At 38.5% G+C, this 27,005-nt stretch overlaps 1 protein-coding gene across 5 annotated transcripts in view; it reads left to right on the top strand.

The window, feature by feature from the left end:
- The window catches only part of CEP95 (centrosomal protein 95), a 59,598-nt gene that overhangs the window by 2,047 nt on the left and 30,546 nt on the right, over window positions 1–27,005 (top strand). The window contains exons 3-11 of one of the 5 annotated variants that reach the window (XM_033438871.2): window positions 1,014–1,121; window positions 4,214–4,324; window positions 7,131–7,236; window positions 8,649–8,764; window positions 21,512–21,643; window positions 22,499–22,596; window positions 24,133–24,245; window positions 24,441–24,570; window positions 25,594–25,747. In XM_033438871.2, coding sequence (XP_033294762.1) covers window positions 1,014–1,121; window positions 4,214–4,324; window positions 7,131–7,236; window positions 8,649–8,764; window positions 21,512–21,643; window positions 22,499–22,596; window positions 24,133–24,245; window positions 24,441–24,570; window positions 25,594–25,747 — 1,068 coding nt within the window. Of the gene's footprint in view, window positions 1–1,013; window positions 1,122–4,213; window positions 4,325–7,130; window positions 7,237–8,648; window positions 8,765–21,511; window positions 21,644–22,402; window positions 22,597–24,132; window positions 24,246–24,440; window positions 24,571–25,593; window positions 25,748–27,005 lie in introns of all 5 variants that reach the window. The other 4 variants (XM_012535050.3, XM_004275626.3, XM_049702159.1 and 1 more) reach the window with 4 other exon arrangements.

Genomic DNA, 27,005 nt, shown 5'->3' with positions numbered 1-27,005 from the left:
GATCCTATAGTATATATATAAATTCTTGAGTTTTCTCTTTGCGTACATCTTATTTCTATCTAAATAATAGCATTCATTGCCTTAATGAATACCTTAGGAGACCCACCTGTAATAACTGCCTTGGTCATCAACTATTTAATCATTCATAATGCCCTGTGAAAGTCACACCTTTTCTGTAAATGTACCTTCATAGTTCTAAAATCGAGTGGAACTTGGAAACTTGTTGAATCCTGGTATTTAACCAATGTTACGGATAAGAATTGTTGTTTGCACTTTGTTCCTGGTTAAATATCTCAGAGTTCTTATCCATAGATTGCTCTGCTGCCTCTGTATCTTTATCTAGTTTATAACCATTAAGCACTAAAGTTCTGTGAAGTCTCTCTTCCCTCCATTACCATGAGTCAGTGCCCTCATTGCTTTCTGGAATAATGGCATGGCCTCCAGCTGGTATCTTTGATACTAGTCTCAACTCTCTTTAGGGTTCAGAGGCAGGTAGTTATTAGACCAGTCTTTTAGAATACTTTTTTCATCCTTCCCCAAGACATTCATCTTCCTCAGTACCAGAGGAGAAACTCCAAATTTAAGTTGTTAAAATCTTTCTGCATTATGCTGATCTTACAAACCTTTATACCAGTAATTCCCAATAGGCTGCTTTAACAAGACATACACAGACCCCTCCTTCACACCTGCCTATGGCTATAGGTTAAAGTGTCCCTTGTATTTTCTCCCTTATTAGAGTATTAGCATCTCCTTGAATTCAGGGACCTTTTTAGCTTTCTTTAACATGGTGCTTATTATAAAGCATGTTTATATATATGTTGATTGAATAAATATTCAGCCATATTCAATCAAATATTCAGCCACTAAAGATTCTGCTTTGTGGAATTCAGGCTCTGTTTATCTGTATGTTATAGCTTGCTCTGTTTGGGCAGAGCTCAGAGGCCTGGTCAGAGACAGGTAGATGAAAACTTGGACTCTCATAGATGCAAAATTATGTAGTTTTTTTCCCACAGACCTCATAGCTATTCCCAGGAGTCAAGAGGATGAAGCTCACAATGTACAAGCAGTAATTGATTCATTGGCTTTGGATTATCTGCAGGTCAGCTTGTCTCACATAACAGGTTGGTATATACTTAACCATCAGATAATTTTGCGTTTTGCTAAAATCATTTGTTTTGTAGCATTCTAGATATTGTTTAACCAAATGAGTAAGCTTGTGAAATAGACCAAACAGCAAGACTGAGCCAAGACAATTCACTGGTATAGTTAAGACAACCATCCTTACGAGCTTTTCCAGGAGTCATACACTGAGTTTGGGATAGGTCTAAGATACAAGAATCCTAGCTGGTAGTTTGAGGTGTGTTTTGTTGTTGTTACTTTAAAGCTCTCAGTCTGCTTGTTTGTAGTTGCTAAGAATTAGAAACACCTAAATGTCCATTAATAGGGACAGGTTAAATAAATTATTGTAGCTCCATATAGGGAACTACTCTGCAGCTGTGAAAGATGATTGATGATGCTCTGTATACAACGTTCCATATTAGTGGAATGATCTCTAATATATACTGTATGAGGAAAATGTGTTGCGGTTATAATGTTAATGTGCAGAGTATGCTACTGTTTGTAAAAACAAAGGTGGGGAGAAAATATATGCAGTTGATTGAATGCCAAAGGACTCTCTAGAAGCATATGCAAAAAACCTGTAATACTGATTACCTCCAATGACAGGAACTACAGGGCTGCAGGACAAGGGTGGGATGAGACTTTTCATTTTATACCTTCTGAACTTTTTGAATTTTGAACCATGTGAATGTATTACCTGTTCAAAATAAATAAAACCGTAAATTGTTTTTCAGCCTTTTTCCAAAAAAGTGTACATGGTTGTATTCAAAAGCCAGACATACCAAATACATTTGTAAATCCCTATTTTTGGTAAATAGAAAATGAGGATTAGTTCAGTAAATTATTACAAGCTAATGAACAGAGGGAATCTTGGGGACTTGAAACTATACTTAAGTCACTAAGCGAAGGTTTTTACTGTTTTATTCTTTGACAGTCGTTAAAAGAGGTATATGTTAATAAGGATAGGTCACTTACATCTCTTATTTTGATACATCAATAAGAACAGATTTTTACAAAAATACTCTGTCTTAAGTTTTTTAGTGCAGTTCTAGGTGAATGAGTGTGGTAAACTAGTTTGGAGAAAATTCATTTTGAGGGATAACCCTGGGATTTCCCTGTTCTTTTGAAATTTGGAATGGCTTTATCACCCGAGTAGAGTAATTTCTGGTATTTGTGTTTACTAAATAAACATACTGTACACCAAGGTTGTGTCTGCTTATAGAGCTTTTTGATGCAGAGCTGCCCCTGACAACTCATACCCACCCTATCCCCATGGAAAGTTGCAAAACTGCTTACCTCCTCCAGTAGACTGCAAGGCAGCTTTTTACTCCTTCTGTGCTGTTTAAAGCAGTTTCTCCGGGACTTCCCTGGTGGCGCAGTGGTTAAGAATCCACCTGCCGATGCAGGGGACACAGGTTCGAGCCCTGGTCCGGGAGGATCCCACATGCCACAGAGCAACTAAGCCCTTGTGCCACAACTACTGAGCCTGCGCTCTAGAGCCTGCAAGCCACAACTACTGAAGCCTGCGCACCACAACTACTGAAGCCCACCCACCTAGAGCCCGGGCTCTGCAACAAGAGAAGCCACCGCAATAAGAAGCCCGTGCACCACAACGAAGAGTAGCCCCTGCTCGCTGCAACTAGAGAAAGCCTGTGTGCAGCAATGAAGACCCAACACAGCCAAAAATAAGTAAATTTATTAAAGAAAAGAAAAATAAAGCAGTTTCTCCTACATCATGAAGCACTGCATTCTGGCGGGCAGTCTTAGTTGCTGGGTTGGCAGAGTATGCTCCCCATCCTAGAAACCAGAAGTCTTGGGTATGTCCTTGGGGTATGCTTGTATATCTTGTTAAGCCAGAAAACATAGGGCTTAAAAACAAGATTTCTGTTCAGCTGTTTTAAACAAAAAAACTCTCAAACATTGATTATCTTTACTAGAGTGTTGTAAAACATCAAATTTCTGGTTTAGGTTTGTTTTGCATCATGACTGAAGTTATGAATGGCTAGATTATCTCAAATATCAAATTTCCACTCTGCCTCTCCCATACTTGTTTGAATTCATGCCAGCTCTGATCTCCCAAAGGACAACCCAGGTGTCTCAGCAGTTAAGTTCCATCCATACCTGATGTTGTTTGGAGTCCATTTTAGGTGACATTAAACATGTCAAGTTTCCATGCTTTTGCCAGTCCATGTTTTGTTAACATTTCAACTTAACATTTATTAAAAATCTATTATAGGCCAGATACTGTGCTAGGGACTGTTTAAAGATTAGTTTTAGGTATAAAGCGGGTATAGTGGGAGGTAAGGCTGGAGAGGTTGGGGGTGAGGTGAGATTAAAAGTGGTTTTATATGCAGGGACCCATGGTCAGTTTTATTTATTTTTTATTTTTTGCGGTACGCGGGCCTCTCACTGCTGCGGCCTCTCCCGTTGCGGAGCACAGGCTCCGGACGTGCAGGCCCAGCAGCCATGGCTCACGGGCTCAGCCGCTCCGCAGCCTGTGGGATCCTCCCAGACCGGGGCACGAACCCGCGTCCCCTGCATCGGCAGGCGGACTCTCAACCACTGCACCACCAGGGAAGCCCCATGGTCAGTTTTTAATCAAAAAATGGCATAATCTATACAAAGTGAATAGGAGTTAACAAATTTTAAAAATTAGGAATTCCTGATGAGAGTATCCCAAGTATTTTGTGTGTTTTATATTACTCTACTGCTATTGTTTTCAGAACAAACCACTATCTGAAAGTGTTCCCTCCTGCAATTTTTTTTACCAAACTAATAAAGTTCAGCTTAGTTGCTTTATGTATACTTCAGTATAAAACTTAGAGGATGAAGTCCACTTATTTTGCTTCTTGATAAATGAAGGACTATGCCAATGAATTATCAACCATACTATTCAAGACTACCCCTTTTTCTGCAGATATAATCAAGCATCAGGAAATTAATGTTTTTAATATTTATAATATTTTTTCTCCTGGATTAATTTATAATCCTTGTATCGTGAACAATATTTTCACAGTGGTATATCCATTTCAAAATTATGAGGCTTTCAATTTCTTGGTTAATTTTTTTTAATAGCTCTGTATTCTGTGTTCAGGAGAAAATATAGTGAAAGGAGATAAAGAATCTATTAAGAATCTCCTAGAAATATTTGATGGGTTACTGGAGTATCTTACAGAACACATCAGTGAAACATCTCACGAGAAAAGTAAGTTTAAGAAAAAAATTTGGTTTGATTTATATTCTGTGTTATGTCTCTTTGTCTTTTATCTTTTTGCCTATTTTTCTCCATAGGAATTAGAATCACTAGTACACTATATCTGATAAATTTAATTATAAATTAAATTTCAGTTCTCATTGTTCCAGGTGGTTGAAACCTGTATCCTAGGCTACCATCATGTCTTTCGTTAACTTGGTTATTGCTTATAAGTTACTTTAAAGCTAATCTACAATAGAAAGCTAAATCTGACTAAAATTGCTTACTGTCCTATTATTACATGAAATTCCTTACTCCAAAATGTTCTATGTCAGAACTGCCATTTTTGTTATAAATTTGGATACTGGGGAGGCATCAGCAGGAAGGGTTGGTACATTTCTGTCTCCAGCCTACACTTCAGTTTGTGACAGCGTGAATATTTTTTATTTCACTTGTCAAGTGACTCAGTTCTCCAAATCGTAACAGTTTATTGTATGAAATTTTGATATTATGTTTTTTTAATGATAAAGATCATTATTGCTATATTATTTTCCAAAGGTGTCATGGTTATTTAAACTGGATTATTAATGTATAAGTGCTATTCATAATCTTTGGTTCCATAAATCCCATTTCTAGGGATTTGTCCTAAGAAAATAATACAAAAGAAAGGTGCTTGAAGGTCTTCATGCAATGTTATTTATCATTGGGGGAAAAAAACAAAACAAAGAACTTTATGTCTTAACAGTTTGAGATTGGTCAGTAAATAATATTGTATGTATTAATACACAGTGAATAATATATGACCCATATTAGAATGGGTTTACTATTGTAAAGTTATCCAAAACAAGTTTTTAGCAGTAATAGCAATTAGTATAAATTATAATACAAATGAAGACAAAAAATTGGGACAGGCTCATCATTCCTAATTCTCACATTGTTGATGGTGAGACCTATGCTGTGAATATAACATCTGAAATTAATCTTAAATTCTTTAGTTAGAGATAGTTTTCTGTCTTTTATCCTTGTTGCTGAAAAAGACTTAAAAGCATATAGAGATAAGGCCTAGAAGGAAAGATTGAAAGGCACGCCACACTGTACATTTCTTTTTTTTATTTCAAAAAACTTGAGTTTTGAGTGTTTAATGTATGTTAAATATCAGCCTAGGTACTCTGGGAAGATTCAGAGCTGCATGCCATGTTTATTGCTCTCAAAGAAAACTATACTCAAGTCAGGGAGACTGCCATAAATATATACAGTAAAAACATCGTAGGAGAATTCGGAGGGAGTGAATGACATGGAAAAACTCACCTAATTCAAGGCTACCAGTAGCTATTTCAATGCTCTGTGGCTTTTTAGTCATTTTAGCAGCAAGAGCAAGGGGAAGAAAACTACCTAAAAGAGTAATTAATTTGAAATGTTCTAACGACAGCAGTCTTTATGATGTAGTACTTGATCGCGTGTAGGGGAGGAATGATAGGCAGTGGGAATGGAGAGGAGGACAGAAATGAGAGATACTTACATGTGAGGCTGGTAATAATGAAATGCTGAGCGGGGGATCTTCCCAGGGGAGGTCAGTAGGATATGATAAGCTTAGTGCTGCTAGAAGGGAGTTTGCTCAGATGGGCCCTCCCTATGTGATAGTACTGTAGTTGGAGAATGTTTTCTGAAGTCTGATTCTCACCTTTGCAGGTCCAAGTTTATATAGCAGTATTACCTAGAGCTGATCAGAATTTTCAACATGACAATTAATAATGGGAAATAAATCTGTATTATCACTAGTCAGGTCAGGTACAGAGCAGTTTTTTCTGAGTTAGCATTATCATTTACCACTGAAGATCAAGGGATTTGAAGGCAGACTATGGGCTTAATGCTGCCACTTACTGTATGACTCACTAAGTTTCATCCCTCACTGTAGGACTGAAGCTATCTAAGCCTCAGTTTTCTCTTCTGAAATTCTTTCATGATTGTAGTGAAGGTTAATAGATATGCATAAGTAATTTAGCATTGAGCCTAGCCCAGAGTAAATACACAATGAATATTGACTAATGTTGTTAAAATGTTGCTTGGTGAATATAGAAACAGAAAAAAGTGAAGGTGGTTGTTGAAACAGGAAATCTTTAGAAGTGGGATGGGAATATCCAGACGGGTATATCTGAAGTAGGAGGTTTCACCCACATACCTCCTGAAATCACTTCCCTAGTGAGTTACTGCCACTGTGAAAGTGTATTTCTTAAGTATGTTGGGGTAGAAAATAGGTTGAGAGTCTTTTTTTTTTTTTTTTGGGTGTGCTGTGTGGCATGAGGGATCCTAGCTCCCCGACCGGGGATTGAACCCGTGCCCCTACAGTGGAAGCACAGAGTCTTAACCACCAGACCGCCAGGGAAGTCCCAAGGTTGATAGTCTTAATGAAAATTTCATCCACACCTTGATGTGGTCTCACTCTTATCTTAGGCTAGGGCATGATTGTCTTGGAGCTTGAGGTAGGCTGACATAGTCATGTTTTTCTGAAGCCACATCCTAGTCACCTTGCCTCAGATATCTCTAACTCACAGATAGAGAGGTGTAAAGAATACTAAATGAACCTACCACCTGGCTTAAAAAATAGAACATTGCTAATACAACTGTAGACCCTGCTTTTAAAGCAACACTAGCGTGCTCATTGCAAGTAATGATTTGGTTCTCACTTCACTTTCACAAGAGCCCAGTGTACCAGGAAGGGGTTGAGGATATTTTACTGTCCTTATCTCTACCCATCCCCTGTAGAGAAACAGTTGCATTAACTTGGGTTTTTGGTATTGTTTTTATCTGTTCCAAACAGGTGAAACTGGACAGCGTTCTAAAGAATCCCATCGAGGAGACCCTTTGGAAGAGCGAGAAAGTACTAAAGAATCCAGATCATCATGGAAAAGAGTTTCTTTTGAGAGGTAGCACTCAATGTCTGTGAATTTAAGCAAAACAAGTTATGCTTTTCCTTCTACTAAGAATTAAAATTGCACACAATATACCAGAATGGCAGCAAAAAAACAAAGCTGATGTGAAAATTTACTAACTTCTCATGTTTTAAACCTCCCTGAGGGAGTTTTAAGAACCTCGAGCTATATATAATACTTAATTCTCAGCATTAGCCACCTACTTAATTTAAAACATTTCCCTTAATCATCAAAGTAGTTCATGTTCCTTGCTGAAAATTTGGAAAGTACAGAGGAATAAAAAAGAAGCAAAAAAAGAAAAAAGATGAACTGTATCATTCAGAACTAAGTAACTGCTTGTTAACATTTTGTTGTAATTTAGCCTTCTTTACTGTTTTTTTCTTTTGGGGATTTAGTCATATTGTCTGTATAATTTTGTTTCCTGCATTTTAAAGTTTAACACATCAAGTCTTTTCCTAACTTGATAAACTCTTTACAATCATTTTTAGTCACTGTATAACATATCATGCATATGGGTGCATCATAATTTACTAAACCACACCTCTGAAGTGGAGGTAGTTGTTCCTTTGTTTTTCATATTATTATTTTTTAATGTGATACATACTTCTGTTTATTCTTCCTCTACTCTGCTTCCACTCATATATTTAAGCTACATTCCGAGTGGAAGATTATGAATGATATAAGGCTATTAAAAGTTGCCAAATTACTTTCCCAAAAGGCTGTGACTATTTAAATACCCACCAGCAGTATAAAAGTACTGGGGTTACTGCACCCTCATCACCCGGTATCATCGACCAATACCAGAGTTACAAAATTGCTGTTTTCATAGGCAAAATGTAATGTTGTTGCAGGTTTGATTGTACTTCTGCTAAGTAGAGGTTGAACATGCTGCTATGATTTTCCTTTAAGTATCCAATTATCAGTTTTTTTATGGAATTTGTCATGGTTTGAAAAGCACAGGCAAAGCCTTCTTGTTTAAATATAGTATGTTGTAGAAAACGTGTCTTAAAGGAGACCATCAGGAAATAAATTTTTTGACTTTATTTTTCATTATTAGATTAAAAAAAATAACAAAAGTGCAACAATAAAAGGATGTTTAATACAAAATTAATATCCTACCTAGATTCCCTTCACTTCCACACCTCTAAAGTAACCAGTATTTATTGTTCTCTATGTATATTCACCTATACATTTAATCCTTGACACTTTATACACAGCTTTTCCCGCCATACGTGTATCAGTTAAAACAGTTAAGCAGCAGAAGGAAAAGTCTCCTGTTTTCTGCACATAACAATGACGAATCTGAACATCCATAGGCAGGCTGCTTGAAGCAGCTCTTGGGGTCCTCACAGAAAGGGCCCTTTGTGGTCAGGCCAGGCCATCAGTAAGTGAGGAAACTCTTTCAGGTGCTCCTCATCATCTGAGGCATTGGGCCCCTCTTGGGGTGGAGATGAAGCAGAATCCACTGGTGAAATAATTAGACTTGGAGACACAGCACACACCTTTTCTCTAAGAAGTAATGGTGAGTAGTTAAACTTCACATATCAGTTATTGTTATTCAACATAAAACTGTGAAAATGTAAATAGTTATACTTAGAAGTGTTTAAAAGTTGAGAAGAATAGAGAGAGCCCTAACTGGACATCAAAATTGAAATTCCAGAATACTGCCATTACCCACTGTATATGAACAGTTGTCCAGAATGAGTCAAGTGGGAGTCCTAGGCGCATGGGCAAATAGGTGGATGCAAGTTTGTCATGTAATATGTGGGACTTGATACCCTAGGAAGAAAATTCTGGATGCAGCTTAACAGTTTGGTCACACTCAGAATACCCCCTAAGTATAGTTTCCTGAGCTGGGTGACTCACTTTTTTCATGGTGTCAACCAAGTGTGTACATCCAGTGGCAGTTTTTCTCCCAGGCTTCAGGCCATATTTCCAACAGTCCCTGCTTATACACAGTAAACCTGAATATCTCTCAGGCATGTTTTGAGACTCTCACCTTGCCCTCCTCCAGCCATCCCACTTCCTGTTCTGCCCATCTTGGTTGTCTTGCTTTTCTCTTGGCATCATATAGTTTCTTTTTTCTTTTCTCTTTTTCTTTTCTTTTCTTTTCTTTTTTTTTTTTTGGCTGTGCCATGCAGCTTGCAGGATCTCAGTTTCCCGACCAGGGATTGAACCTGGGCCACGGCAGTGAAAGCCCAGAATCCTAACCACTAGGCCACCAGGGAACTTCCAACATCATATAGCTTCTTTTGTTGGAATGCTCTTCCTTTCTCTTTCTGGCAAACTCACTCTATACAAAGCCCAGCCTCTGAGGCTCTGTATTCCTACATTGTGGTCTTCTCACCTTGACTATTATGTAAACTGTGAGTTCCAGGGACAGTAGCGACCTCCTATTCATTCAGCAAATACTTATTTAATGCCTTCCCTTTGCCAGGCAGTGGTGATACAGTAGTAAACAGAATAGACACAGACACAAATCCCTTCCCTTATAGAACATATATTCTACTTGTGGAGGCAGTCAGTAAATAAGACAAATAAGTGAAATGTCTAATAAAATTATTCATATTCGTCTTAGTATTCCAAAAATTAGCAAAACATTAGGTCCACAATAAGTATTTTTTTTTAAATGGAAGAACAGGAATGCTAGAGTAGAATTAAGTACATTAAATTATGGGAATCAAGTGGCCTGTATTCTCTTCCAGACTCTGCTACTGGCTGTGTGACTTTGGACAAGCCCCTTATCTTTTCTGAGCCTCTGTTTCTTCAAGTGTGAAATTAGAGAATTAAACTAAACCATCTTTGAAATCCCTTTCAGCATTAACACTCTAATTCCAAGGAATAGACACACCATTCCAAGGAATTGCGTTCGAAGAACCTATGTCTGGGAGGTCAGACAGTAAGCCAAAGACATTTACTTGCCACTGGGATGGGCAAAGTAGCAGAATGACCAGAGTCAAGTGTAGGTAATGCAAGAATGTTTCTTCAAGGTAGAGAGTCAGATGAAAGGGATGGTGATTTTAGAAATGGTGTTCTGTGATAGCAAGTGCCATGTAGAAAGGTTATATCTATAAAAAGTGAATTATTATTTTCAGATTTTAACTTCAGATTATAATGCAATTAAAAGGAAAAAAAGAAGTGGTTGAGAGGGCTTCCCTGGTGGTGCAGTGGTTGAGAGTCTGCCTGCCGACACAGGGGACACGGGTTCGTGCCCAGGTCCGGGAAGATCCCACATGCCGCGGAGCGGCTGGGCCCGTGAGCCATGGCTGCTGAGCCTGTGCATCCAGAGCCTGTGCTCCGCAACGGGAGAGGCCACAACAGTGAGAGGCCCGCGTACCGCAAAAAAAAAAAAGGTTGAGAGAAAAGCCAGGCTAAGGTGTTTGGGTTTGATGTCACATGGTAGCTTCCTTTTATATTTGGATTTAATTCATCAGATAAATGTCATCATATACATTCTTAGACATCTAATTTAGGCTTTAATTCCAGGACTATAAATCTTTCTTTTTTATTGCAATATAATTGACATATAACATTATATTACTTACACAGATGTACAATATGATTCTTCAGTAGTATGTATTGCAAAATGATTACCACAGTATGTCTAGTTAACATTCGTTACCAAAAAATTACAAACTTTTTTCTTGTGATGAGAACTTTTAAGATCTACTCTATTAGCAACTTTCAAATATACAACACAGTATTTTTTTTTTAAACCTTTTTTAAAATTGAGATATAGTTGATGTACAATATTATATGTTACAGGTGTACAGCATAGTGATTCACAATTTTTAAATTTTTATATTCCATTTATAGTTATTATAAAGTATTGGCTATATTCCCTGTGTTGTACAATATATCCTTGTATCTTATTTTATACATAATAGTTTGTACCTCTTAACCCCTTCCCTGTCTTGCCCCCTCCCCACTGGTAACCACTAGTTTGTTCTCTATATCTGTGTGTTTGTTTCCTTTTTGTTATATTCACTAGTTTGTTTTATTCTTTAGCTTCCACATATAAATGATATCATATAGTATTTGTTTTTCTGTCTGACTTATATCACTTAGCATAATACCCTCCAGGTCCATCCATGTTGTTGCAAATGGCAAAATTTTCATTCCATTTTTATGGGTGAGTAGTAGTCCATTATATATATATATATATATATATATATATATATATATATATACACACCACATTTTCTCTATCCATCCATTTGTTTGGTTTTTTTTTTCATCCATTTGTTGATGGACACAGGTTGCTTCCATATCTTGGCAATTATAAATAATGCTGCTATGAATGTTGGGGGTGCATGTATCTTTTCAAATTAGTGTTCCCATTTATTTTGGATATATAACCAGAAGTGGAGTTGCTGGGTCATATGGTAGTTCTGTTTTTAGCTTTTTGAAAAACTGTTATACTGTTCTCCACAGTGGCAGCACCAATTTGCATTCCCACCCGTAGTGTACAAGGGTTCCCTTTTTTCCACATCCTCACCAGGATTTGTTATCTGTGGTCTTTTTTTTGGGGGGGGGGTCAGCATACACTTATTTTAATGTATTTTTTTATTAATTTTTATTGGAGTATAGTTGCTTTACAATGCTGTGTTAATTTCTTTTGTATGGCAAAGTGAATCAGTTATATGTATACATATATTTCCTCTTCTTTAGATTTCCTTCCCATTTAGGTCACCACAGAGCATTGAGTAGAGTTCCCTGTGCTATACAGTAGGTTTTCATTAATTATCTGTTTTATACATAGTAGTGTATATATGTCAATCATAATTTCCCAATTCATCCCACCTGCCCCCTTCCCCCCTTGATATCCATAAGTTTGTTCACTATATCTGTGTCTCTATTTCTGCTTTGCAAATAAGTTCATCTGTACCATTTTTCTAGATTCCACATGTAAGTGATATTATACAATATATTTCTCTTTCTGACTTATTTTACTCTGTATGACACTCTCTAGGTCTATCCACTTCTCTGCAAATGGCATTATTTCATTCTTTTTTTATGGCTGAGTTGTACTGCATTGTATATATGTACCACATCTTCTTTATCCATCCCTCTCTTGATAGACATTTAGGTTGCTTCCATGTCCTGGCTATTGTAAATAGTGCTGCAGTGAACATTGGAGTGCATGTATCTTTTTGAATTACGGTTTTCTCTGGTATCTGTGGTCTTTTTGATGATAGACATTCTGACAAGTGTGAGGTGATATCTCATTGTGGTTTTAATTTGCATTTCTCTGATGATTAGCGATATCGAGCATCTCTTCATGTGCCTGTTAGCCATCTGTATGTCTTTTTTGGAAAAATGTCTATTCGGGTCTTCTGCCCTTTTTTTTTTTTTTTTTTTTTTTGCGGTACGCCGGCCTCTCACTGTTGTGGCCTCTCCTGCTGCGGAGCACAGGCTCTGGACGCGCAGGCTCACAGGCCAGCCGCTCCGTGGCATGTGGGATCTTCCCAGACCGGGGCACGAACCCGTGTCCCCTGCATCGGCAGGCGGACTCTCAACCACTGCGCCACCAGGGAAGCCCTTCTGCCCATTTTTTAATTGGGCTTGTTTTGTTTGATGTTGAGTTGTATGAGCCTTTTATATATTTTGGATATTAATCTCTTTGTCAGTCATCTCATTAGCAAATATTTTCTAATTTTAAAGGTTGTCTTTTTTTGTTTTTTTGTTTGTTTTTCTGGCCACACGGCGTGGCATATGGGATTTTAGTTCCCTGTCCAGGGATCGAACCTGCACCCCCTGCATTGGAAGCACAGAGTCTCAACCTCTGGACCATCAGGGAAGTCCCTAAAGGTTGTCTTTTTGATGATGGTTTCCTTTGCTGTGCAAAAACTTATAAGTCTAACTAGGTCCCATTTGTTTATTTTTGCTTTTATTTCCTTTGCTTTAGGAGACAGAGCCAAAAAGATACTGCTACAATTTATGTCAAAGAGTGTTCTGCATATGTTTTCTTCTAGGAGTTTTATGGTTTTTGGTCTTACATTTAGACCTATAATCCAATTTGAGTTTACTTTTGTACATGGTGTGAGAAAATGTTGTAATTTCATTCTTTTACATGTAGCTGTCCAGTTTTCCTAGCACCACTTATTGAAGGACTGTCTTTTTCTCTGTTGTATATTATTGCCTCCTTGTCATAGATTAATTGACCTTCAGTGTGTGGGTTTATTTCTAGGCTCTCTATTCTGTTCCACTGATTTATGTATCTGGCTTTGTGCTAGTTCCATACTGTTTTGATTACTGTAGCTTTGTAGTATAGTCTGAAGTCAGAGAGCGTGAACCCTACAGCTCCTTTCTTGCTCAAGATTGTTTTGGCTATTCAGGGTCTTTTGTGTTTCCATACAAATTTTAACATTATTTGTTCTAGTTCTGTGAAAAATGTCATTGGTAATTTGGTAGGGATTGCATTGAATATGTGAATTGCCTTGACTAGTATAGTCAATTTAACAGTATTCTTCTAATTCTTGAACATGGTATATCTTTACATCTGTGTGTCATCTTCAGTTTCTTTCATCAGTGTCTTATAGTTTTCTGGGTACAAGTCTTTTACCTCCTTAGGTAGGTTTATTCCTGGGTGTTTTATTCTTTTTGGTGCAGTGACAAATGGGATTGTTTCCTTAATTTCTCTTTCTGATAGTTTGTTGTTAGTGTATAAAATTGTGACAGATTTCTTCATATTAATTTTGTATCCTGCAACTTTACTGAATTCACTGGTGAGCTCTGGTAGTTTTCTGGTGGCTTCTTTAGGATTTTCTATATATAGTATCATGTCATCTGCAAACTGATAGTTTTACTTCTTCCTTTCCAATTTAGATTCCTTTTATTTTTTTCTCTTGTCTGATTGCTGTGGCTAGGACTTTCAATTCTATGTTGCATAAATGTGGTGAGAGAGGGCATCCTTGTCTTGTTCCTGATCTTAGAGGAAAATGCTTTTGGCTTTTCACCATTGAGTATGATGTTAATTGTGGGTTTCTTACATATGGCCTTTATTACGTTGAGGTATGTTCCCTCTATGCCCACTTTCTGGAGAGTTTTTATCATAAATGGGTGTTGAGTTTTGTCAAAAGCTTTTTCTGCATCTATTAAGATGATCCTTTGATTTTTATTCTTTCAGTTTGTTAATGTGGTGCAGATTCTGAAAATCTTTGCATCCCTGGGATAAATCCCACTTGATCATGGTGTAGGATCCTTTCAATGCGTTGTTGGATTCGGTTTGCTAATATTTCATTGAGAATTTTTGCATCTATGTTCACCAGTGATTTGGGCCTGTAATTTTCTTTTTTTGTGATATCTTTGTCTGGTTTTGGTATCAAGGTGATGCTGGCCTCATTGAGTGAGTTCGGAAGTGTTCCTTCCTCTGCAATTTTTTGGAATAGTTTGAGAAGATTAGGTGTTAACTCTTCTCTACGTGTTTGGTAGAATTCAGCTGTGAAGCCGTCTGGTCCTGGACTTTTTGTTTGTTGAGAGTTTTTAAATTAGTGATTCAGTTTCGTTACTGGTAATTGGTCTGTTTGTATTTTCTGTTTCTTCCTGGTTCAGTCTTGGGAGATTGTACATTTCAAAGAATTTGTCCTTTTCTTCTAGGTTGTCCATTTTATTGGCATCTAGTTGTTTGTAGTAGTCTCTTATGATCTTTTGTATTTCTTTGGTGCTGGTTGTAACTTTTCTTTTTTCCCTTCTGATTTTATTGATTTGGACCTTCTCTCTTTTTTTCTTGATGAGTCTGGCTAAAGGTTTATCAATTTTGTTTGTTTTTTCAAAGAACCAATTCTTAGTTTCATTGATTTTTTTCTACTGTTTTTTTTAGTCTCTATTTTATGTTTCTGCTTTGACCTTTCTTTCCTTCTACTAACTTTGGGTTTTGTCTGTGCTTTTTTTAGTTCTTTTAGGTATAAGGTTAGGTTGTTTATTTGAGGTTTTTTTGTTTCGTGAGGTAAGCTTGTATCACTAACTTCCCTCTTAGAACTGCATTTGCTGCATCCTGTAGATTTTGGATTATTATGTTTTTGTTTTCATTTGTCTCCAGTTATTTTTTTAATTCCTCTTTGATTTCTTCAGTGATCCATTGATTGTTTAACAGCATATTGGTTAACCTCTGTGTTTGTGTTTTTTGCAGTTTTTCTTGTAGTTGATTACTAGCTTCCTAGTGTTGTGGTCAGAAAAGATGCTTGATGTGATTTCAGTTTTCTTAAATTTACTGAGGTTTATTTTGTGACCTAGCATGTGATCTATTCTGGAGAATGTTCCATGTGCACTTGAAAAGAATGTGCGTGCTGCTTCCTTTGGATCGAATGTTCTGTACATCTATTAAGCCCATCTGGTCTAATGTGTCATTTAAGGCTAGTGTTTCCCTATTGATTTTCCGTCTGGATGATCTGCCCATTGATGTAAGTGGGGTGTTAAAGTCCCTTATTATTACTGTGTTACTGTCAGTTTCTTCCTTTATGTCTGTTAATGTTTGCTTTATGTATTGAGGTGCTTGTATATTGGGTGCATTTATATTTACAGTTATTATGTCTTCTTCTTGGATTGATCCCTTGATCATAATTTAATGTTCTCCTTTGTCTTTTGTAATAGTCTTTAATGTCTATTTTGTCTAATATGAGTATTGCTACCCCAGTTTTCTTTTGTTTTCCATTTGCAGTGTCTCTCTCTATTTCCATATATATACGTGATTGTCTTAAGTTGCTGATCTCTCAACTTTTTTTTTTTTTTTTTTGCGATACGCAGGCCTCTCACTGTTGTGGTCTGTCCTGTTGCGGAGCATAGGCTCTGGACGCGCAGGCTCAGCGGCCGTGGCTCACGGGCCCAGCTGCTCCACGGCATGTGGGATCTTCCCGGACCGTGGCACGAACCCGCGTCCCCTGCATTGGCAGGCGGACTCTCAACCACTGCGCCACCAGGGAAGCCCTGATCTCTCACTTTTAAATGCATTTTAACAACCCTGCACCTGTACTTCCCTTCCTTTATGATTACTGTTTTTGATATCATATCTTATATCTGATTGTTTTGTGTATCCTTAACTGCTTATCATGGATATAAATGATTTTACTCCTTTTCTCTTTTAACCTTACTAACTGTGTGTGTGGATAATTTCCTACCTTTACTGTATGGTTGCCTTTAGCAATGAACTGTTTCATTTTGTAATTTTCACCTTTCTAGTTATGGCCTTTTCTTTTTCACTTAGAGAAGTTCCTTTGACATTTGTTGTAAAGCTGGTTTGGTGATGCTGAACTCTTTTAGCTTTTGCTTGTCTGTAAACTTTTTGATCTCTCCATCAAATCTGAACGAGAGCCTTGCTGGGTAGAGTATTCTTGGTTGAAGGTTTTTCCCTTTCATCACTTTAAATATAGCCTGCCACTCCCTTCTGGCCTGCAGAGTTTCTGCTTAAAAGTCAGCTGATAGCCTTGTAGGAGTTCTCTTGTATGTAATTTGTTGCTTTTCCCTTGTTGCTTTTAAAGGTGTTTTTAAAATTTTATTTATTTAATTTATTTATTTTTGGCTGCATTGGGTCTTTGTTGCTGCACATGGGCTTTCTCTAGTTGCGGTGAGCAGGGGCTACTCTTCGTTGCAGTGCAGTGGCTTTTCTTGTTGCAGAGCATGTGTTCTAGGCGCCCAGGCTTCAGGAGTTGTGGCTCGCGGGCTCTGGAGTGCAGGCTCAGTAGTCGTGGCATACAAGCTTAGTTGCTCTGCAGCATGTGGGATCTTCCCAGACCATAGCTCAAACCCGTGTCCCCTGCATTGGCAGGTGGTTTCTTAACCACTGTGCCACCAGGGAAGCCCCCCTTGTTGCTTTTAATATTCTCTCTTTACCTTTAATTTTTGCCCTTAGAACTAGAGTGTGTCTTGTAGTATGGGACTTCTCTGTGCTTCCTGGACTTGGCTGTCTGTTTCCCTTCCCAGGTTAGGGAAGTTTTCAGCTATTATGTCTTCAAATGTTATCAGCTCCTTTCTCTCTCTCTTATCCTTCTGGAACGCTTATAAATGCGAGTATTAGTGCATCTCATATTGTCCTAGAGATCTCTTAAGTGTTCTCATTTCTTTTGATTTCTCTTTAATTCGTTCAGCATCAGTGATTTCCACTACCCTGTCTTCTAGCTCACTGATCCATTCCTCTGTATCATTTAATCTACTTTTAATTCCTTCTAGTGTGTTTTTCATTTGTTATTGTATTCTTTATCTCTATCTTCTTGTTCTTTATATTTTCTAACTCTTCATTAAAAACTTCTAATTTCTCATTCTGTGCATCCATTCTTCTCCCGTGTTCTTTGATCATCTTTATGATCACTACCCTGAACTCCTTCTCCAGTAGATTGCCTATCTCCACTTCACTTAGTTCTTCTTCTGGGGTTTTATCTTGTACCTTTATCTGGAACGCGTTACTCTGTTGCCTCATTTTGCCTAAGTTGCTGTTTTTATTTTTATGTATCTGGTATGTTGATTATATTTCCCAACTTTGGAGAAGTGGCCTTTTGTTGGAAACGCCCTATGTGTCCCAGCAGTATGTCCTACCTGAGCTATATGCTCTAGCGGTTCCCCCTATGAGGACTGCATGGGTCTTTCTGTTGTGGTGGGCTATGTGGGCAGTCTGGTATGCTTGGTTGGCCCCTGGGCCAGTTGGTTGCCTTGTGCAGAGGCTGCCAGCTGCTGGTTGGCTGGTCACGAGGTGGCATAAGGTGGCTAACTGCATAACCACAGGGACCCCCGGGGCTTATACTGGCTCAGTGGTGCGGAGAGTCAGGGTCTAGAAGACTCCAGGGCTGTTGCCTGCCCACTGGTGGGTGAAGCCAGGTCCTTGGTTAGTGCTGGTCTACTGGCGGACAGAGCCAGGTCCTGGTTGCAGAGCCCAGGGTCCCAGAGCTTGTGTTGGATTGCTGGGGGGTGGGGGCGGGGGGCGCAGTTCCTGATACAGTTGAGTATGGGGTCTGGGGTGTCCTGAAGTTTGTGTTGGCCTGCTGGTGGGCAAGGCTGTGGCCCAGCTGGTCCCAGCACAGGGTCTGGCCTGCTAATGGGCAGGCTGGGTCCATAAGTTGCAGGACTAGTTTTCTTTCTTTTTTTTTTTTAATAATTTTTTTAAATTAATTAATTTGGTTGTGCCAGGTCTTAGTTGAGGCTCACAGGCTCCTTTGTTGAGGTTCACCAGCTTCTTAGTTGTGGCAGGCGGGCTTCCTTAGTTGCGGCTCACCAGCTCCTTAGTTGCAGCAGGAAGGCTTCCTTAGTTGTTGCATGGAAATTCTTAATTGCAGCGTGCATGTGGGATCTAGTTCCCTGACCAGGGTTCGAACCCGGGCCCCCTGCATTGGGAGCGCAGAGTCTTAACCACTGTGCCACCAGGGAAGTCCCGGGACTAGTTTTCTTGAGTCTCATGTCTGTCCCCTGGTGGGAGAGGCTGGTCCAGAGGCTAGAGCAGGCTCTCTGAAGGGCAGGGCCAGGGCCCAGTGGATTCTGGGACTGGTGCATGCCTACTGGTGTGTGAAGCTGGGTCCTGGGCCCTCTGGTGAGCAGGTCCATGTCCCAAGGCTGCATCTGTGGGCTCAGGGGATCTTAAGGCAGCCTGTCTGCTGATGGGTGGGGCTGTGTCCCTGCCCAGTTAGTTGCTTGGCCTGATGTGTCCCAGCACTGGCACCTACAGGCTGTTGGGTTGGGGCCATGTCTTGGCGCTAATGAGCTAGAGGTAGGATTCCACAGTGGCGCTTGCCAGCATCAAGGGTCCACATGGTAGAAGGAGCTCTTAAAAAAGGCTGCTGCCAGTGTCTGTGTTCTCATGGTGAACTCCAGTTGCCTCTTGCCTCTCCGGGAAGCTCTCTAAGATCAGCAAGTAGATCTGGCCTAGGCTCCTCTCAAATTACAGCTTCTGTCCTGTGTCTCAGTAGATTTTGTGTGTGCCCTTTAAGAATGAAATCTCTATTTCCTGCAGCCCTCTGGTATTCCCAAAAGTAATCTCCAGTGGTCTTCAAAGCCAAATGTTCTGGGAGCTCATGTTCCCGGTGCAGGCCCCCCAGGCTGGGGAGCCTATGTGGGACTCAAGACTTTGGCAGAACCTTTACAAAGTAATTGTTCTCCTTTGTGGGTCACCCACTGGGGGGTATGGGACTTGACTATATTGCAAGTCTGCCCCTCCTAGCCATCTCGTTGTGGTTCGTTCTTTATGTCTTTAGTTGTAAAAGATCTTTTTTGGTAGGGTCCTGTCTTTTTCATCAATGGTTGTTCTGCAGATGGTTGTGATTTTGGTGTGCCTATGAGAGGAGGTGAGCTCAGAGTCTTTCTACTCTGCCATCTTGGCCATCTCCCTTCCTTAAACCTTTTATATAAGTAAGGAGAAACCCCTTCCTAAGCACCTTGTAACAGGATACACAGCAGGACCTCACCATTATGCAAATCTGGCCTGCCCCTGGGGCCAAGGCACTGCTGCTCTGTGACTGAGTGGGGGAGGGGGTAATGAGGCCTCTACAAGAATTGGGGTTTGCTTTATAGGTGGCGTGAGCCAGATTCCTTATGGAGGAGCCTGGGATGAGAGTTCTTTGGCACAAGGGCACCCCCCCAATACAGTATTAATGTAGTCACCATATGATACATTACATCCCTATGACTTATTTTATAACTGGAAGTTTGTCTTCTGACCATCTTCACTCATTTGATCTACTGAAGACCCTTTTTTTTTTTTTGGTAAATGAGATGTATTTACTATACAGATACTTAAATAATTGATTTTTTTTTTTTTTTTTGGCTGCACCGTGCAGCTTGCAGGATCTCAGTTGCCTGACCAGGGACTGAACCCTGGCCATCGCATTGAAAGCTCCGAATCCCAGCCATTAGGCCACCGGGGAACTCCCTAATTGAAATATTATTAATGCTTACAGTAAAGAAGTTCACAATCTCTGCAGTAATAAAACAGTATGTTCTAAAACAGTCTGAAGATCATTGAGAGAAATTTGTGTAACTTTCAGTCTGACCAATTAAAATTTCCAGATGATAACTAAGCATGAGATTTTAGGAGAAATTCCATCAAAAAGAAAGAGCAGGGCTTCCCTGGTGGCGCAGTGGTTGAGAGTCCGCCTGCCGATGCAGGGGACATGGGTTCGTGCCCCGGTCTGGGAAGATCCCACATGCCGCGGAGCGGCTGGGCCCGTGAGCCATGGCCGCTGAGCCTGCGCGTCCGGAGCCTGTGCTCCGCAACGGGAGAGGCCACAACAGTGAGAGGCCCGCGTAACGCAAAAAAAAAAAAAAAAAAAAAGAGCATATGAAATGGTTATTCAAGGAGTCAAAGAAAAAAATGGACCCAGATAAAAATGAATTAGTCTGTGGTCAAACTGATGACAAATTCAGTATAATGAAATTGAGGACCAAGTTGTGAACATTATGTCTTAGAGGATATTCATGTGAAATATGAAGTTATGTAGGGAAATTAACATACTTAAAACATTTTGGTATGAAAATGGCCATATTGCACTGGATTGTGGAAAAGGAGAGCCCAAAAAGATGTATTTGCAGATTTTTAAAAGACATCAGTTGAGTGTCAAAATTTTGAAAATACAGTATTCGGGAATAAATTGTGTGGATTTGGGGATCTGTACAAGGTGAATTTTTCTGTTTTTGGTGATTTTATCAGTTGACCGTATCGGTAAACAACGAGTTTTCAGGGTGCATTCTCATACTTTCAAAGTGAGGAGTAAGTTTACGGTGAAGTCTTTCATTAAACTGAAGAAGGGATAGATAAATAGAAAGTTATTTAGAGAGGGAAAGTCATTAATCCATTTTGTTTATGGGAAGTTTGTGTATTGTAGATTTCCAAGGGAGCAAAGTGGATATTCCCTCAATTTCATAACTATTTTTAATGTAGCTCTCTGTGTACTAACGTTATAGAGCTGATTCAAAATATTAAGCGTTTGAAAATTAGACAAAACAATTCGTTTGACCTACAAATCTTTGATTATGGTACCAGCCAAGATCTCTAGTTTAGAGATATACCTGTGCAACAGTCAGCATTTCTGTTACAAGTCTGGCACCTATTTTTCTAAAGCAAAGGAATGAAACATTGTGTAAAACTTTGTTTTTAAGTTATATAAATGATTCTGGGCTACAGAACTACATATTGCTATCTGATAGTTATTAAAAGTAATTGGTATTTCAAGCAATCAGACCAACATAGTTCTGTGATTATGTCACTTCTGATGTTTTTATCCTCAGGGTATTAAACTCATAGCTTTTAGTCTAACATTCAGCAATAAAAAAGTTTTACTTTAATATTTTCTAGGTGCCCAAGGTCCTAATGAAATGCAGTCTAAAAAAGCCTCAACCCTACCATGTTCTGACTCACATGAAGAAGTGTTGAACACTCCTTTATCTAGTTTTTTGTCCAAGAGTGGGACATCCTTTGTTGAAGACAGTGAGTAGTAATGCATTGAGTTCTTGAGACTATTGCTGTGAGTTGAAGCCAAGTTCTTGTGGCAGTTGCTATTAGCCTTTTTACTTTTGTTGCTCTACAATTAATGCGATTCATTTTGGTTTTATGTGACCTCATTTGTAAATGTTTGCTATTAATTATGAACTCAGATTTCTTCATAAGATGGTCTTTGGTCACATGTTTTGCATCTGCTATTTTATTTAAATCCTCTCCTCTCAAACAGAGACTTTAGGACAATAAGAGTCTGTTACGTTAGACTGATTAGATGTCAGTTGGTGGTCTTCAAATTATAATAACTTGAAAAATATTCTCATTTTGTATTGTCTGAGGTTTTCATATGGTTAGTATTATATAAAGTCATTGTTAATGGCTAACTATTTTTATAACATGTGGATAAACCATAATTTATATAGCTATTCTTTAAGCCATTTAGGTTTTTAGTAATTTTTCATTGTTTTTAAATGACTTTAGGAAGCATTTTTATGATAATAACATTAAAATTGCATTCTTCCTGATTTAATTAGGTCCCTACTTGTTTACTGAGGATGAGTCCCTATTTTCATTGTTTTTTAGGTGTGTTTTTTTTTTCTCAAGTTTAAAATACAGTTCTAAGTAGTGTGTGTGAACATGTTTGTATAGGGTATGTGTATATATAAAATGATACAGGATATATATATATATATAAAAAATGGTTTATTTCTTAGAGTTCATCTTAATGTCCACTTTGATTTGTCCAACTAGCAGAAATTCCTTCTGTGGATATGATCCCAAATGCTAGGAAGTTAGGGGAGCCTATCCGATCAGCTATTCCTTTACATCCACCTTACCATCCTTCAGCGCCTCGAGCTCCCTGCCCCATAGGAAAAGAATACTTGCGTTCAAGTCACTGCTCCCCTACTGTGAATTCTACTGGAGAAGGCACAGCATTTTCTGTGGTAAGTGGAAAAGCTTGCTTTCAACTGGTGAAAAGTCTATAGATTTAAAAAGGTTTCTGCTAGAATTGTAGTCAAGGATACTGCACTAATCAGAGCACTGTACTTCTTAAAATTTACCTCTGCATATACCTGTATATTCTTACCCTAGGAAGATAGGGACAGGATGACTATGTAAAAGGGGAAATAGTAAGAGCCAACACATACTGAGTGTTTATTTTGTGCCAGGCACAGTTCTGCCTAATTTGCAGGTATCGAAGAAATTTCTTCTTACAGCACAGCTCTCGAGTAGGTACTATTTATATTTCCCATGGGGAAGCTGAAATAGAGAGTTTAAGAATCTTGTCTGAGGTCACACAGCAATTGTAGAATTAGGATTAGAATTCAAGCATTCTAGTTTCAGTACCCATATTGTATGTCTCTAATTGAGTAATTGAAATGTTTTAACATATAGAAAAGTGTCAAAACTAATCTTTCATCCATATTCCTATTATCCAGCATGAACTACCGTTAACATTTTGGCCTATTAGCTTCCACTGTTTTCTTCTTTGAAAATAAAATCCTTTTTTACACAGTCATCCTTTTTCTATCTTTTTAGCAACAAGAACGCTCAGGTATATGCCAAGGGTAAATTTATAAACAATGATACACTCTCATAATTAAAAATTCATACAGTGCCGAAAAAGTAGTTAGCATTAGGTGACCATAATTCTAAACATTCTGTGCATCTATTTAGATAGGAGGGTGGATGGATAAAAAGAGAAAAAAGGGATCATAGGATAATGGTTACATTTGGGGAAGGCTTGCAGGGATGGTGGAAGGCCTTCTGAGTTGCTGGTAATATTCTTTTTCTCTACCTGGGTTGCAGTTAGGTGGGAATATTCTTTTTCAAATAATTCTTGAGCAGGACACTAACTTCAATTTTAAACGTTTTTTAAAAATGTGATTATATTATAGTTATTTACTAAAAAGTATTAAATTTAATTTTACTTTAATAGAAGAAAAAGATACTGAAGTGAAATTGAAGAGATTGTTAAACATCAGATGTTTCTTTATCACAAGAAATATTTTCTATAAGATTCCCTCTAAAGTTAAGAAATAAATTGTTTAAAATGTTGAGCTTATATTCATATTTTGGAGGTTTTGTCTTGTTTCAGTTTTGGACAGTTTCTATTGACTTCTTGATATGAAAGATAATGACTTTAATACTTTCCACTTGCGATTTGATCATTTTTTAATTGTCCACATGTAGCTGTAACCCCTAAATTTTTATATTTGAGAACACCTTACTTGCATTTATATTTGAATGCAATCCTGAGCCATGCTTTTTCTTTGAGTACAAGTTTATAGACATTGCTCCATCCTTTGGCATTGGGAATCAATGGAGTGTTTTGACAAATGTGTGTCTTAAAAAAGCAAAACATGGAGAATGAAGGGATCTAGCTTTGTGTTACAGGTCCTCCCTTCCCATCACACCCAAAATGTTCTTCTTTTTGTGTCTTCCTTATATCTCTTTCAAATCAACTCTGTTTTTAATAGGAACCAGATAATAGAGTTTTCTTAAATTCCAAGTTGTCTAAAGATGGCAAACAGGAAATGTATCCAGTTCAGGTCCAAGGCCCTAGGACAAGGAAGCTTCCCAAAGGAAAAAGGTAACATTACTGTAGGCTTCAGTGTTTACAGTCTGTCTGCAAAGGGATTTGAAGAGTTAAGGATATACTCTCCAAATTTTGCTGTGAAGACCAGTATGAAATATTTGGTAAAACATGTATTACAGTAGTTTTGAACTAAGTAATGTACATACACTTGTCTACTTAAATATGTCACAAGGTCACTTTTTATTACAGGTATGAAAACAGAACTGCAGTCTCATCCTGGGATTCACCTTTCTCCCAGAGGGCAGGAAAGAGGTTAACAGAACAAGAATTACATGCAGTATCAGAGAAACTATCTCAGCGCCTCTCTGAACTAGATTGGGCAAGTCTTGTTTTTTAATCTGTATTGAGATTGCCATAGTTGGTGAGCATTTAAGTGATTTTACAATTGAAGGTGAGAGCTAAGCTAAGGTACTAGGAAGTTAGTTGCGTCTTACTTACTGAAAATCTTCCATAAGTCAAGCAGGTAGGACATAGGATGAGAAATTATATCCTAGCCTTTTATTATGTAACCAAATTTGGTATAGATTTATCCAAATTTTTATCAAATTCTATCTATTTATTTATTTATTTGGCTGTGTCAGGTCTTAGTTGCGGCATGCGGGATGTTTTATTGAGGTGCCCGGGCTCTTCATTGCGGCACGCGGTCTTCTCTAGTTGTGGTGTGTGGGCTCAGTAGTTGCAGCCCGTGGGCTCTCTAGTTGTGGTGTGCAGGCTCCAAAGTGCACAGGCCTCAGTAGTTGTGGCGCGTGGGCTGTAGAGCACACAGGCTCAGTATTTGTGGTACGCAGGCTCTAGAGCGCACGGGCTCAGTAGTAGCTGTGTGCAGGCTTAGTTGTCCTGTGGCACGTGGGATCTTAGTTCCCCAACCAGGGATTGAACCCGCATCCCCTGTATTGGGAGGCGGATTCTTAACCACTGGACCACCCGGGAAGTCCCAAATTTTTATCGAATTCTGATGAAAACTAAATAATTTAATGTAACTGATTATATTAAACCGTATATCTTTAGATATATCTGTATTGTTTCCCTTTGTCACTAAAGACACATTTGGTATAAAATTAGATGGATCTCTGATTTTCACAAAATACTGTAGTTTGGGGGTATCATTGAATAAATATATTAAATCCCTATGTGACTTACTCTTAAGTTTATTGAAACTGAATAGTCCATGGCATTGATGTATATATATCCTTTAGAAACTATGCATAAGCATCTGAAAATTTGTGTCTAAACTTGGGCTTAATTATCTGAGAAAACTTTTAAAAGGTTATATCTGTCTAATCTTTCCAACTTGCATTCTGCTGAAGTCAATGAAAGATGTTAAAAAGAATTTTCTTGATAGATGTTAAAAAGTGCCCTGGGTGATCGAATTAAAGAGAAGACCAGCTTTGAAGAGGAGGATATTGGAAATGAAGAGGTGGAAAGTGGAAATGATGAGACACTGTCTCAGCATAGTGACAGCATCGTGGAGTATGGGCCGAAGAAGCAAAGGCCAGGTACCTATCTCAGGCCAGGTTAAGGATGTCCCCAGAAACCACTTAGCCACTCTGATCTAATGACTGGCTTTCTTTTTTAAATATTTCAGAAATATGTGAAAGCATCAAAAATAATATCAAATACCTGTATCTCCATCTAGAAGTAGCAGATGTTAACAGTTATATTTGCTTTACACCTTTTGTGTTTAAGAAATAGAGTTAAAATCTCTTCTCTTGTCCCCACATTCTTTTTCTTTCCCTCAAAGAAATTACTCTCTCAAAGTTGGTATCTTTTCTTCATATCTCTGTTTTTTATTTTTAATTTTTTCCAGGTTTATTGAGATATAATTAACATACAGCATTGTATCATGTAAGGTGTACAACATAATGATTTGATATATGTGTATATTGCAGAATGATTACTACAGTAAGTTTAGTTAACATCTGTTATTTCACATTCAGTTTTTTTATGTGATGATAACTTTTTTTAATTAATTTATTTTTATTTATTTTTGGCTGTGTTGGGTGTTCGTTTCTGTGCAAGGGCTTTCTCTAGTTGCGACGAGTGGGGGCCACTCTTCATCGCGGTGCGCGGGCCTCTCACTGTCGCGGCCTCTCTTGTTGCGGAGCACAGGCTCCAGATGCGCAGGCTCAGTAGTTGTGGCTCACAGGCCCAGTTGCTCCGCGGCATGTGGGATCCTCCCAGACCAGGGCTCAAACCCGTGTCCCCTGCATTGGCAGGCAGACTCTCAACCACTGCACCACCAGGGAAGCCCTGATGATAACTTTTAAGATCTAATCTCTGAGCAACTTTCAAATACAGAATACAGTATTAATTGTAGTCACCATACTGTACATTATATTCTGAGAACTTATAACTGTAAGTTCTACCTTTTGAACAAGTTCACACATTTCACCCATCCTTCATACCCCCTACCTCTGGCAACCACCAGTCTGTTCTTCTCTGTATTTTATGCATTTGATTTTTTAAAATTCCACATACAAGTAATATCATAGAGTATTTGTCTTTGTCTGACTCATTTCACTTAGCATAATGCCCTCAAGGACCATTCATGTTGTGCAAATGGCAGAATTTCCTTTTTTATGGCAGAATAATATTCCATTGTGTATATATCAAATTTTCTTTATCCATCGACTGAACACTTCGTTGTTTGCATGTCTTTGCTGTTGTAAATAATGCTTCAGTGAACATCTTTTTGAGGTAGTGATTTCTTTTCACTTCTGGATATATACCCAGAAGTGGAATTGCTGGATCATA

This window comes from Orcinus orca, chromosome 19 (genome assembly GCF_937001465.1).
Source record: "Orcinus orca chromosome 19, mOrcOrc1.1, whole genome shotgun sequence".
Taxonomy (NCBI): Eukaryota; Metazoa; Chordata; class Mammalia; order Artiodactyla; family Delphinidae; genus Orcinus; species Orcinus orca.
Note: the sequence above shows the minus strand (reverse complement) of the source record. Positions and strands in the feature narration are given on the sequence as shown.